A 15,860-nucleotide genomic window follows, 5' to 3' on the forward strand; every position below is an offset into this window, starting at 1 on the left:
CCCCCATTTTAAATTCATAATATCCCCTATTCGACGGAAATACTCATTCTCTAGCCATAGCCAAGGCCGTACTAATTTTCACGTAAACATTACAATTGCGGCATCGAAGCGGCGTTGTCGTGCCCCGCCAGCGAATGCGACTCTCGAACAATTTTCCCGTTCTGGAACGCATCGAACGTTGAAGGAAAATGCCGCAAGTGCAACAACCTGAGTGTACTGTTCTGCGTCTATTCCATTTAATATATGTAGGTCAGTCGGCCGAGGTAGTTTGAATCAATTTCAACAAACACTAAATCAGGACGTCCTTTGAACTCTGTGAATTGCATTACGCCGGCCTTTTCATACGTTGCCCGGGTTTTTCTCGAACTGAGGGTAATAAAAATACAGTAAACATGGATATACTGCGTGTCTTATGATGACCGCATATTAGGTTATGTCAGAGACTACTGGGACTTAAGTCACAAAATTTGGATACAAGCTTTTGGCCGTGCTTTCTTTTTAAATAAAATAATGGCATATTGCCTCGCTTTCATTACTTTGCAAATTGATTCCAACTTTTTTTATTTTAAACAAATAAATTTTTATTGTTTTCCTTAATTCTGTTCTTTAACTATTCAAGCGAATTAATTCGTCTGGAGCAGTTTGAGCCCTATAAATTTTTAACGAATATATACGTCTGGAGCAGTGAAAGGGTTAAGGCAAAAATTTTACTAGGTACAGGTTATCAATTATAGCAAAAGATCTCACTTTACCCCGCGTGCCGATGCGCAGTGGCGTCATGTACCTGCTGAGAGTCATTTGTATATTGCCTTTGCGGGTGAACATATCGGATACCTACATTTTAACTACATGGATGCAATAAAATATGCAAAAATAAAAGGGTTGTGAGAAATTGTACCCTTTCTTATTTCTAAAATAAGTTACAATGCAAAAATACAATTGCTGATGGTAATTTGATGTTTATTTAGAATTCACTAATTATCTTCAATCAAGAAGATATTTCAAAATGCATTAGCCCACTATTATTTTTCAATAGTAGGTTTAAACTTATTAGAGATTCTACAAGCAGTACAATTCAGTCCAAACCAGTCTCGTGTTGGGAATTTAATTTCGGTAAAATCCAAATGGAAATGTCATCCTTTTATTTCTGTATATGTTCCCTTTTTAATTTGACATTTAGGTTTTTTCCTATATTTGATGACTTATACTTGAGTTTGAAATGAAACTTAAAAATACAAATAAGATACAAATCATAGATAATGTTGTCAATAACAAAATCTATAGCAATTTTTAGTTAAAAGTTACAACAAAATACATGAATTTTTTGTGGTAATGTCAAATTTGACAGACGAATGATATTATTTTATAAATAATTTCCTATTATTTGATAATATCTAAATCAAATAAGTTTACAATAATTCATTATCCTTTGTATGTTGGGCGAAATTCTCAAGAGAGTTGTCAAAAGTGGTCAGTTCACCATAAAGGTACCCGAATTACATTTATCGATTAAATTACCTGCAATGCTGCGTATCCTCAGCTTCCTAGACTATAAACAAAACCCAAATCAGCCATACAAATTTGAATTTTGGATCTCATTTCGCATGTTCGCCAACTGATCTTACCACCGAAATGATTATAACCGGTGTTAAGGGCCCCATATTCTTTAAATAGTGTTTTCCGCAAAGACAAATAATTTCAAACATTTAATAACTGAATAATCTAAAGCTTATCAAATAATAGGAATGTTATGTCATGCCATCTGGTTATTTTCAAAGACGCCGCAGTAAAACGAATAAACAGGTGCAAAAAACGATCAAACCATCAAGGTTTTAGGTACTGAAATCTTCGAAAATACTAACTTTTTTATATATAATTCCAAATGTAAATATTCTTATAACATTTACTTGCTTAGTCCTACATATAAAATTGTTTACTTTTATTTATAAGTGCGTGAAAATAATTCTTAAAATGTGGGGTTAGAATAACAACAAATGCATGTTTTACAAACGCTTTTTTTTAGTTATTATTTTATTTGAGTAAATTTAAATGGTAACAATGAATAAACAAAACATCAAGGATTTTATTTTTGTGCTTACTTTTGTTCTACACGTTTTATTTTCAAAGATTTCAGTACCTAAAAACGCCAGAAATTTCACTATTTCTCGGCCGGGAATATGGCCACCTTAAGAAGAGAGAAAATTGAAATTAATGTATTTCTTTTTTAGTGCATATTTTTTGCAATTGAAGAAAAATAGTGAAAGTAATGAAAAAATAATAAACTTTGCAACAGTTTCTAACAAGTAACCAAAGATTATGACCAGAAATGCTTTATGGATAATTAATTATACCTACTTATAGTTAATTAACGAGAACAATAATTATTTGCAGTAATATATCATTATGTATTAAATAATAATTAATACAATTAAAATTATATGGTCACCGAATTAAAAATATTTTTGATTTTAGCTTATGTAATTTAATAATACCTACACCTTATACAATTATGTTCATTATTGGAAACGTAGGTAAAAATTTGAGTAAAAACGTAAGTACGTAAATGTGTTAATTCAATTAATTGGAATAGTAATTAGAGAATTAGAGATTGTAAACACTGTCACTTTGCATAATTTTATTTACTTTTCTTTCTAAATTTTATAGGATTTACACTATAAGTTATTACTATTTAATTTCATTACCATGTTCAAATTATTCTCACAAAATGGGCCTTTTTAATTATTTTCATTTCTTCTTTGTAAACGTAGTTTTCATATCAAATTAATGATTTTCTTAACTCCTTAGACTTTTAAATCTTTAATTTTCTTCTACAGGGTGTAAGAAGTGTGACTGCCATTATTTCAGCATGAGATAGAGTAATCAAAAATGAACAAAAAGTTGTATATTACAAGAGCGTAAGATTAACAGTTTCCAAAATACAGCGAGTATTAATATTGGGGAGTTTCATGATAACGTGACAATAGTGCTTAACCTAACGATGCCACGTGTGCACGCGACAAACTTGTCCTACGGAAAAAATGTAAACAACTATTATTGTGAAACATTTAGTAAATTTCACAACTGCTTTCCAGTTTTTAAATAAATAAAATAAAATGTATCTATTGTGTAGTACGAAGATAGTGTTGTGCTTAAATTTTAGCTCGAATTTTAGTAATTATGAACCTCTTAAAACAGGAACTTTTAATTAAATTATGAGTTTGAAAAATATATAATTAAAGTACCCAAAGATTCACTTCATCCAAATCATACGTATTAAAAATAATTTAGGTACCAAAAAGCAAAGTTCAGTAATTTTTAAATATACAAGTACAAAACAAAATATGCTCAAAATGTCCACCACTATTTTCGATGCACGCACGACACCTTCGAATCCAATTTTCGTACATTAGCTGGAAAACACCCCAAGAAAAGGAAATAGTGGTACGCAAAAAACACTCAGACACGGTCCAATTCCAGATACCAACACCAACTGAATTGCGTATTGCTGGACAGCTTAGTACCTGATGTTATCCACCGCGCCGTTGCCACATTGCTCGATATGAATTTTATCGAATTTTAAATTTATTACAACGCTAATTATTTTTTAGAATTAAGCATAAAGAAGTTCAAAAAAGTGGTAAACATTGTATTTTAAGGTATTCTATGCTCACAGTTATGTCAATATTTCTTAATTAATCGGACTTTTGTACATCAAGTTGATGATTTTGATAATTTTTTTCTCGGAAATGGTTGAATTTAGGACCCATGTCATATAAGGTTTTTTTGTATATTTTAATGTATTCTATCATCTGTTAAAATTAAGACAGTCAAACTTCTAACGCCCTTTATATATCAGTTTGTTCCCCTTTTGTCAATTTTCATATCAGGTTAACGATTTTCTTGACCATCTTCAATAATTCACCTACAACTTTCGTAGAGGAGAAAAATATAGACCCATATAATCGACTTTACTTCAAGGTGTCTTCATAACTAAAATGTTATTGTTGCAATACCTTCAGAAACAATTAATCCATTTAATGCTGAACATGTATCCAAAAAAATCTTGCCTCGAATAGGAATATAACATTATAAATTCTAGAACACCACTAAATATTTTTCTGATGCTCAAGTGACACATTTTATCTGGTACCACATTTTCGAGTTCAATTTTCAAGACAAATTCAATTGTGAAATTGTCGCTACATGTGTTTCCATTGTTAGAAAGCAAAAAATTAAGAAAAACGGTTGTTAGTTGTTAATCTAGAAACGACGTTACGAATTACTATCCGTTCATTCAAAAAATAAGTTTCACACAAGTAAGCTGGAAGTTACAGGTCTGAAAAATCTATCATTGGAATAAATCATCGACATACTTGGATATACTAGTAATATGGTTGTTCATTTGAATATGGACGTCTCATATTAACTGACAAACATGCCAAACATTGTTCGCAATGGTCGCTGACTTTGATTAACGAACGTTACTAAGTGAACATAACGTTCACGTTAGTCGCGTTAGTGAACAATGTTACAAAGTGTTACTGTGGCTGTTAATAAAAATTTAAATTTTGCTAACATTATTCAGAAATCGTTTGCGAACGTCGTTAGCGGACTCAGTTATCCAACATTGTTGGCGACAGTGTGAACTCGGTATAAAACACCTCCCTTTGATAATAATCGAGATACATTCCAGGAGAGACATTGCATAATTCCAAATCTTTATTTGCCCCACTACCCGTTATCTGGGAATTTTTGAAATGGCGTTTTGACCTGAAAACCGTAGCGCGTCCCATAGGAGGAGCTTATCTATCTCGGCGCCAGATTGATATTGAATGAGCTTATCTGCTCTCCCCCTACTCGCACTATCACAAGTGTGGTTGCAGCTATGCATGTGCCATTGCATTGAGATTTTGAGAGAAAGTAAACGCCGATGCGTGACTCACTTGCATTGCTGCACAGCAAGATATGCAGGTGTCTAGGGGAGGCGGTGCTACCTCTGTCGTAGGCCTATTCCTCTCGCTGAACAGGTTGATAACGGTCTGTCCAGCTAAGATAGTGTCGATAAAAGATTATGGCAAGTATCCGTTCAGTTTTTCGTGCAGATCACATTATGCTCTTACCTTCTGGTCTTTTGCGTTGTTTTGAACGATTTGGGACAAGTTTTGTAATTAAATTTAGAAGAATAAATTTAATTTAAAGAATAATAAAACAATATGGCGTCCATAAAATAAGGACTTGACTATCAGTTCAAATCAAAATAACACTATGTCCTATTTGTTTACTTTTTAAATCTAGAAACCCGTAGTGTTTTCAAAAATTGTAATGTTTAAAAATTCAATTCGTAGGATGTCACTGGCTTTGATCGAAACAACATATTGCCCACTTTAAACCTGGCACTTAGTATGATCAACTAACCTCTCAATTTACTGTCATATCTTATATCTATAATTCAAGACCTAACATCATAAATGTTTTTTTCTACAAAACTGTTAAAAGTGGGCTTTTTAATTGTCATTTTTGATGTTAAAAATGTCATTTTTTGACACGCGTGTTAAAAGTAAGTTACTTTTAACACTAGTGTTAAAAGTACTGGTTGCTACGAAAATTTTGGTTCATAAACACTGCGATCTGTGTGGTATTTTTTGATTTCTTATTTTTATTGAGTTCTTCCGATTGTTTTGTAGAAAAAATAGTGTATGATATACGTGTTAAAAGTGATTTTATTTTGTTCGTGAAGTTAAAAAACTCGCTACGCTCGTTTTTTAATCATCTTCACTGACAAAATAAAATGCCACTTTTAACACTTGTATCATAAATAACTATTTTTCGTAAACTGTCATTAAAATTTGACTTTTGTATGATATTTAATTAGTGTCAAAACAACAGTTAGTCCAGTCAAAATAGACATTTCAAATAACGAAAATTCCGACAGAGCTAAATTTTGGTGGAGACCTTGGGTACACCATTAGAAATAAAGTGTCAAAAATCCCCATCGATCCCATTTGTGCTAAAAATGTTATTCGGGGTCAAATGTCAAAATTTGAGGTTTTTTGGATTTTTTTCGAAAACGGTAAGTTTTATCAAAAAAGTAGCTGCGACAAAAATTATAGACCTTAAAATTATCTACTAAAATTGTCCTTATACTTTTTTCTAAGAATCACCATTCCTGAGATATCGCGATTCTAATAGTTGAAGGAGTCACGTTTTACATGATATGCACACATTTCCACACTTGTAGGTAGTGTACTTTGACGCGTTTTTTTTTTAACGTGGTTTCCCCGGTAGACCTACTCGACGAGCTGTTATGACGGAATTTTCAGGGACAATACTCTTTTAACTGTATGATGATTGTTATTGATATTGATATTGGTTATTGACTTTAACTGTAGTTCTGATTTCTTTTGATATTTTAATCTGATTCATACTCTTCAAAGTCGACTTCAACAGTCATGTCTTCTTCGATTTCTTCTTCTTCCTCCTCTTCTTCTTGCTGGATGTTCATAAATTGTTCAAATGAAGATGAATCAGCAGTCTCTTCATCGAAATCACATGGATCTTCGTCTGTTGTATTCAATTGGACATTTGAGCAAGACTGGCTTTGGCAATTAGTACACGCTGGAGAACACAGTAACCTTACTCTTCTACAGCCACATTTAGCACTACAACCGTTTTTGCAATTGCAAAAAATAGTGTTTAGGAGTTTTTCCGGTGCAGGTGGAAGTAAAGTTTGAATCGGTTCCAAAGTATTATCTGTTAATTTCCAACCCCAGTCTTCTGGGTTCAGTTGATTGCCTAGCCATGTCTGAACTTGATAGTATACCCGATACAAATATTGATTAGCAGAAGCCGATGTTGGAGGAAGACAAGATAGTTGTACTTGTTTCTTGTTTCGTGTATTTTTTACAGAAGTTAAATATCTATATTTATCTATACAATCAATTTTTTTTGGAGCTCCTTAACAGCAAGGAGAAAGCGAATTCCTTTTGTGATTATTGTTTGAGGTGAAGAATCAATTTCTGCAATCAATTAAATCTTTTTTTCCAAATAATTTTAATACTGATGTTTTACCCCTTCTGAACATTGCTGATGTAGTATAGCAGCCGGTTATCGCATGTAAAAATAAGATATGGTTGTAGCATTTTGGATAAGCAGATAAACTTTTTGAAGAATATGTTTCTGTTCGCTGTTGAGCCTTTCCAGGAATTAAAAAGTATATAATTTTATCAATTGGAGTCCTTGAAGTGAGTAGTATTAATAAGTCAACATCTTCACCAACTACAACAGGTGTATTTGTTGCATTAAATTGTTCTATTGCTGTAGCTGTTTCAATTATAAGGACATCTGCGTCATTTTGACTAAGGGACTGAGTTTCTTTTGAGTGTATATTCTCAGAATAGTACAGTTTATACAAATAAGAGACAGAAATAGGCATTTTTACTTGCATTAAGTGCCTAACTATGTATATACGTTGCATATGTGCAATGTGCATATCATGTAGAACGTGACTTCTTCAACTTTTAGAATCGCGATATCTCAGGAATGGTAGTTCTTAGAAAAAAAAAGTATAGGGGCCATTTTTGTAGATAATTTTCAGATTTATTATATTTGTCTGAACTACTTTTTTGATAAAACTTACCGTTTTCGAAAAAAATCCAAAAAACATCAAATTTTGACCTTTGACCCCGAATAACTTTTTTAGCATACATGGGATCGGTGGGGACTTTTGACACTTTATTTCTAATGGTGTACCACCAAAATTTAGCTCTGTCGGAATTTTTGTTATTTTTTACTTTACCACATGACAATGACACATTACTATATATGTAGTAATGTCTCTGTTAATAAAAAACAGTTTGACAGAAAATTTTAAATATTTCATATACCTACCTTCTTGTATTTTTTTTTTAAATTTTAAAGGAAGTAAGCTTGAATATGCTTCTCGAGCGGCAATTAAAATGTCCTCAGAACAAATTTTCAAAGGTCATATCGAGCTCACGATGATTTTTTTTAAATGGGACGCCATAATTTTGACCCCAGAAATGGAAAGAGCGGAAAATTTTACTTTCGGATATGACCTTGAAATGACCATGAAGGTCAAGATCAATGTCAATGCCACTTTGGGACTTTTTGATATCCTGGGATATTGTCTAAATTTATTTATTGTGACATAGTTTTAGTTTTTTCCGTTTGAGTGTTTTGCCACCTGTAGAAAAATTGGAAGATTAATTTAATAAACTCCCAAAAACTGCAGTTTAAAGTTATTTGTAGCAACCATTGTTTAGCAAAAAATCTCACAATGAAGAAAACCTGATAAAAAAACGCACTTCAGTTTCGAAAAACAAGCTATTAACGTTCTTTTTAAAATATGTTTGACAGTTTATGATTTGTTTGTTTATCTGCTCTCATGGATATATTATATGATATTGATTCTATAATTATCTATATATCTTCTTGTAGCTAAAAATAATCCAGTTTCACGGAGTAATTTGATACACATCTTTCACCGTTCAATAAAACAATAGCTAACTCTGTTTTTTTTCTTTAGTGGTTTTATATTTTTTCTCAAAAATTTTAGCCAAACCACATTGCATTATATGACCGTTTTTCCAAGCGCATTTGCAAATTTTTTATTATCAAATTTCCGCTTTTTTGAATAGTCTTTATTTCCATCAGTTTTAATATTTACAGATCAAAAGGTCTCTCCAATACATCGAAAAATAGCAGTTATTTATTTACTTTGCGAAGGCAATAAACATTACATTTATAAGAAAAAAGAACAAAAATTATATAAACAAAAAATTTGCGAAAAGGCTCAGGAAAACAATCATACAATCCAATGAGGTTCAGACAAAATTTTAGAGAGAGAAAAAATAATACCGATTTCAACAAAATATTATGCAACTTCTTTTGCAAGCTAAAGCACCTTATATCTCTAGCAGTATTCGATATTCATATAGTCTCTCCCATTAAATAATTTTATCCCTGTAATTTTTAACCCAGTATACTTTGGATTCTAACAAGAGTTAATTAAGTTCAGTACAAAAACTAAAGAGTACCTAAATAAAATTGTAAAAAATTCAATCGCAACCATGAGAAGATATAGAAAAAAATATTGAACAATTGAATATGCTTTTTATTTAAACAAACAGTGGCTTGCTAAGTAATTAATGGAAATTTCTTATTACGAATTTATTTTTTTTTTAATTTTAAATTTAAAATATTGGGCCTAAAGACGTTAGTTTTGAATAGTGGTCAGTATGTCATTTTTATTTTTTATAATTCGGCAGTGAAAATTATACGCATGTATTATATATAAACACAGTATGATTCAATTAAACAAGCGTAAATTGGCATAATAAAAAATTGAGTGTTATTTCGTCCTGAAATAATACTTAGGGTAGTATTTATGCACTCCTGAGCATTTTTTATAGAGATTTTTATAAATAAAACAATTGTAAGTAACCTTAATTGTGAATTAATATCACTTTAATCAATATGACTTGGGTGTTATTAAATTACAAACAGTTTTTAGTAGTCGGAAAATGGCACTCCTCAAGTAAAATATATGTACACCACCACAGGCTACATATTTAGTTATATTTTTATTTTTGTAAAAACTTTTGACGAATTTTAAATATATTTTAATAATGTAACACCTTAAACCTATTTGATTTAAAACTTTTGTCAATTTAAATATATTATTTGCAACCAGTAGATTCAAAACTGGAGTGAAAATTGTCAATTATTGAAGAATTTTGAAGAACATAAATATAATAAGTACATTATTATAATCATTCAAAGAACATAACTGAAATTTTTAGATTTAATTCCTAACATACATATACATATATTTGAGTTATTTTTTTATAATTTATTGTATCTTTAATTAAAAAGTTGTTTAGTGTAATTTTTTAGATACTAATTATTCAGTAATTTAGCCTTGTTTTCTATTAACAATATATCCGCTCCATATTTCCAAAATTTGACATGGTTTAGGAACGATAAAGCCATTTTGCTTAATAACCAAAACTTACCACCGCAAATAATTATAAATACATTAAACAAATGAACAATGCCATGAAGATAATAAGTTAATTTCCGGTTTATGTTTATACATGTTTAAGTAAAAATTTTCAAACAGTTTCTAATAATTATTTAGGTTATAACGCATGGAGGCAATAAAATGAAGTTTACCTTTTAGAGGAAAAGTGGCAGTGAAGTTATCATGTACTAAAATTCGTTTGATGCAGAACTTCAAATAAATAACAGTCTACATTAGATTATAACAAACTATATATATTTTTTAGAATTATTCGGCACTAGAAAATCGATATTTCCCGACATCGTTACCCCTCGTGTAGAATTAATTGATTAGATCCGTATCCCTATTTAATATTTGACGAACCGCTAATGAACAGAATGTGCAGTGAACTTTGAAATGCTGTTTATCTGACCTAGTTAGTTGTCGTACTGATTGTACTTTTCATTTCCTTATCGTCGTAGAGGTTGTAGTTAAAATATATTTAGTAATTCATTGCATTATTATAAATACATGTCTCTATAAATAAATATACTATATCTATATAATTCGAAAATGCCTACTTTCAAAGATACAGGGTGTTTTATAAACTTAATTAAATGTAAATAATAATAATGATAATACTATTCTAATATCTTAAGTGTTTCTAACCCCACAAATGATTACTTGCTTTTTCTAATGATGGCGTTTTTCAAATGGAATTAATAAATATTAAGAGAACAAAATCATATATAAAGCACAAATATATAGGCTCTAATTTTATTGCAAAAACATTCAAAGATAAAAATTGTATTTAAAAAAAATATAAAAAATCTAGGCAATATTAGTAAAACCATCTACAACGTATTCGATGAAAACTAAAGCCCAACTAAAAATAATAAGATCAATAATAGGACCACAGAAAATAAGTGCAAGAGTTGTTTAATCGATTAGTATTAGATGGTATGAATACGAAACATGACTAAAGGAACCCAGTCTACTCAAGAGCAGAATAGTAAGCAGATGGAAAAACTAAATGGAAGGAACGAATCAAAGAATTGAAAGTAGAACAGTAGAGAAAATAAATAATGAACAGAAAATAATAAAGAAAAATAGTACACCAAGCAAAAACTCACAAGTGCTGTGAGAGAGCAGCAATGACTGATCCTTTCCAACTGCAATAACTCAAAACTTAACATGTTCCCCTTTGGTGCAAGCACCTTATGATAAGTGAACATGCCACATTTTTATCAATTCTTCTCCAGTTACATAACTCGTAAACGATAATTTTATTGTAAAATCTGTTTCCGCAGTAGGTACTTATAAACTTCTTCCTACAATTTATCACTCACAAGTCTTATATAAAACGTTGCGTAACCGTGAAATATGTTAAATGCACAATGCGAACACTAGAAAGTTCATTACTCGGTGAATTCTACTTTCCCCGTTTGCGCGTTGCGTAACTTTACACGCCCAGTCAAAATTTCCATAAAACGCTAATGATGATTGCGTATGACATTTTTAGGGTGCCTATTTTTAAAATTCAAGCTCGAGGTTAGGTTATTGGCCTTGTTGGTTCCAAATGTCGCGATATATTGGGCGCGCGTTCTGAAAAACACTTAGCAGTATTTCCGTATGGGCCGTGTACTGCTTGCCATCTTTTCTCGGATCGGTCGTACAGAATTTTTCACGGAACTAGGATATCTGACGAATGTTGTTTCCTGGATCAGAAAGCGTTCACTTCATAAATTCAGTATTTTATCGAAATATAATTTTGAAATAACTAAAAAAATAAAATTGGATAGTACAATAGCAGGTACTAGTTTATTGTAGTTTTCTGATTTTACGTCACTTCTATTAAACTTCCAATACTGAATCCAAAATTTGTTTGTTTGCCAGCTACATTTATAACATCTATTTCAAATAACAACGTTTTTTAACGTGTGTGTTTGAAAATCGCAAAAGAAATATTATTTTAAACAATTATTTAATATTATTTTTTGTGTTAGTATTAGCATTGGCAAAATATTATATTTAACAATGTTTTAAACAAACGAATTCTGATCAAACAATTTTATTTTATATACAACACTATTGGTAGTGGCGCATTCGCCATTTTCTTCAATTTAAAGGAAGGTACGTTGTAGATATTATATATCTTTTAAATGGTTGTTTGTACACAAAGTTAATCTATTTTCTCGAATAAGACTACAAATAAATATAAATTACCTATACCAGAATAGCGTATAATATTGTCCCAGATGAGACGCTGCTCCTGAAATCAGAATAAGTCTAAAAATTCCATACACAAAAGTCATCATCTACTGGGTGTATTATACCTGTATTTCATGAATACGTATACAAAGTATTCTTGTTTTGAGAATTTCCTACGCCATTTACTATACCCACTAATTAGCTAATGACTATCTAATTTGCCTTTTTTCACGCAATTCTTTTTCTATAATTTTGATTAATTTTTAGTAAAGGCTTGTTCTTCAAAATATCAAATTTGAACCAAGTATTTTTTGTCACTTTGTATTATTAAGACAATCTATTTCAGTTTTATAACACAATATTTCTTCTGTGAAATTATGAGTATTATTATTATCACTATTATTATTGTTATTACATACATGCAAACATTGATTCAATCACTTTATAGACAGCACATGTTGAATTCTCAATAATTATAAAATATGTTGTAGCACTATTTTAAGATAGTTTACAAGTTCATTTTGTTGTATGCATTTATTTAGTAAATCTTGAAAGAAATAAACAAATGTCAACGTCTTTTCCTAACATTTGCGCATTCGCCATTTATTTAATTAATTCGGTATTTAAGTAACTGATTACCTGTTAAATAATTACAGTAGCAATTACAATTTGGAAAACTTTCATTTTTATAAAAATTCTAAAACTCATCGATCCTTGTCATTTTTGTTTTTGCAAATAGAGGATGATGAAGAAAATATGACGTTATAAACAATACATATTCTTGTTAAAAATTAAGAAATTTGTTATCTAGATCTTCCAGTATTTTCATATGTACGTATTTCACGTTAACAAGATAAGATATTTATTAAAGAAAAACTGTCGAGGAAGATTTCTTGATTTTTTAAGTTAAATAAGTTCAAAGGAAAAGGACAAATAGGCAGGCAAAGCTTCTTGAAAACGGTATAAAGAAGACCACATTTTATTTAAAAAAGTCGTTAATGAAATCACTACAGAAAGTGGACAAATTAAAAATGCAAATCGATGTGTCCGAGTGTTACATTTTATCTAATATATATGTTACTTTGTATAAAACAACGGCAAGTAAAAATGTGGGTATGTAATTTTAGAAGAATAATAATTATTTATTTTAATATTTTGAAGTGAAAGGTGAAAATAACACAGGCACACAAAAAAAATTCATGAACCAGAGGGTAGACCCCACTATTCTTAGGTTTTTGGGGTCGCAAGCACCCCCTGAAGGGGGTTAAATTTTAAATTTTCGTACAAAATTAAGATGTAGCTATGCGTATTTCTATGATTTTTGGGACGCTGCAACCGAAAATGACTACAAAAAATGATATCCACTTTCTCAATTACCCCCTTACACTAGTTGGCTCTCGGCAAATTGCGCTAACGTTTTCGGAGAAAAGAGGAGAACCAAAGTGTTCATGGGCTCAACGCTCAAAATTCCAACGATCCAAAGTCAATTACCTGATAATTAGACAAGTTTAAGAGTACCTCCAGCTCTTATGTTGTAAACGTCAATACTTCACCGATCAGAAATATCAACTCTTATATGTGTTTATGATTTGGTTCAAGTCCTAGCGCAACCCAGGAATAACGGCGTGGAAGTGATAGGTTTCTGTTTCCTTTGGGGTGCTTGATTAACGTGAGTGCCCTTATCCCTCACAATTCGGGGTGCTTGATTAACGTGAGGCCCCTTGCCTCTCACGATTCGAGGTGCTTGATTAACGTGAGTCTCCTTGCCTCTCACAATTCAGAATGCTTGATTAACGTGCGTCCCCTTGCCTCTCCCAATTAGGGGTGCTTGATTAACGTGAGTCCCCTTGCCTCTCACGAATCGGGGTGTTTGATTAACGTGAGTCCGCTTGCCTCTCCCAATTAGGGGTGCTTGATTAACGTGAGTCCCCTTGCCTCTCAAGATTCGACATTCACCTCTTTCTATGATACTAACTCGTTTGCTTTCAAACGGTCTTCTAAGCCAGTGAAACTGTTATCCGCCTTCACCGCGTGGAGGTGTCTTAGTCGTAAAAGTAGATACGGAATCAATTCTATTCCGAGGCATAAAATTAGACTGGTCGGTGAAGAACAAAAACATTAAAATCAAAGAGAAAACAAAATGCAAATGGAACGTAAATTAAAATATCTTGTCTAGAATAATTTGTCAAGTTGAAAATATCAAAAGGCAAAAAAAATAAACATACGTCTTAATTTTGTACAAAAGTTTAAAATTTAACCCCCTTCAGGAGGTGCTAGCGAGAAAATGGGCAATTGAAATAATTTTTTATCGATCATATTCGGTTTCAGCGACCCCAAAAATCTAAGAATAGTGGGGTCTACCCTCCAGTTAATGTATTTTTTTTTGTTTGTCTGTGCCTGTGTAATTAATGACCATCCAAAAGAATCACTGAAGAATTGGTTCTTTTTAAAAATATTTTTTGTTAATGAATAAACCACAAAGAGAAAAAGAGGCAGATAAGTTCAGTTTCTTGTACCATCCGTTAACGTTGCGAAATTTTTTTCAGTCTTCATCTTCCAAAAAAGTTTTATTCGACAAATTTTATGAAACTTTTATAGAACATTTTTTACAAAACAAAAATGTGATTTAATGATTTCTGTGGATCTCAAGAGTTTATCTACATTTTCATTACTAGATTTCTTGTTGAGATAAGACAAAAATAATTTAAAAAAGCGGCTACTTGAATGATTCTTTTCAATATGAGATTGATTACTTTTTTCATATTTTTTCGTTTTCAATATGACGAAATACTCAGTTGAGCCAACAACTAGATACTGAACAATGCCACAAAAATAACATTATGAAGCTTTATCTTATCTTCACTATTTCACCCCATTTTAGGAGATATTTTAATAAAAAAATGTCCTGATAAATTGGTTTTTGGGATAGGATTGGAACCCTTTCTCTTGTGGGGCTGTGTAATTCAGACAATATTTTTTTCCTAAGATATTTTGCATCTTACCTGCTAGCACAAATATTTGGGGATGTTTCGCTAATATATAGGTATATACGGTGGTTTTACAGCTACTTGTTCTAATATTTACAGGTGTATTTATTATTTATTTATTTTCAGATACAGTCTGCGGCATCTCTACTCTTAGAAAGCAAGATGTTCTACGTTCCTTTCCTACTCAATTCAGCTATTCAAAGGTAGTAGAGAAAACCAGAAGCAAAATAGGTGAATTTGAAAATAAATATTTATAAAAGATTCTAGAGAATGTATATAATCGATACATATACATAGAGTGGTCGTTATAAAATTTAAAGTACATATTATTTGTTATAATCATATTTGGTTAGGATATCATGTTGTTTATCTAAAATAACTTAACACGTACCGACGAAAATGTGTTATGTGGAAAATTATATACTGAGAGTACACGGAATGTCATGACTAAAAAAAATCTACTCGAGGATTTTAAGCACGATACTGTGTGCGGAAAACCGCTACATAAGTCTGAGTAAGTTGCCTTCTATTTGTAGTAAAGGGTGGTATTATAATTTACTTACATTTGACCCGTAACGCATCTAGACCTCTCACATCACATATATAGTTTATGTTTCCATTTCCCGAGAACTGAAATTGGA

General features: G+C 31.2%; 1 protein-coding gene across 1 annotated transcript in view; it reads left to right on the plus strand.

Moving 5' to 3' along the window:
- LOC108911093 (hormone receptor 4) overlaps positions 1-15,426 on the plus strand; it is a 63,229-nt gene extending 47,803 nt beyond the window's left edge. The window contains exon 6 of the mRNA XM_018715928.1: positions 15,346-15,426. Within this exon, the coding sequence (XP_018571444.1) occupies positions 15,346-15,426 (81 nt within the window). The remainder of the gene's footprint in view (positions 1-15,345) is intronic.
- The last annotated feature ends 434 nt before the right edge of the window (positions 15,427-15,860 follow it).

Source organism: Anoplophora glabripennis, unplaced genomic scaffold, assembly GCF_000390285.2.
Source record: "Anoplophora glabripennis isolate ALB-LARVAE unplaced genomic scaffold, Agla_2.0 scaffold324, whole genome shotgun sequence".
NCBI lineage: Eukaryota > Metazoa > Arthropoda > Insecta > Coleoptera > Cerambycidae > Anoplophora > Anoplophora glabripennis.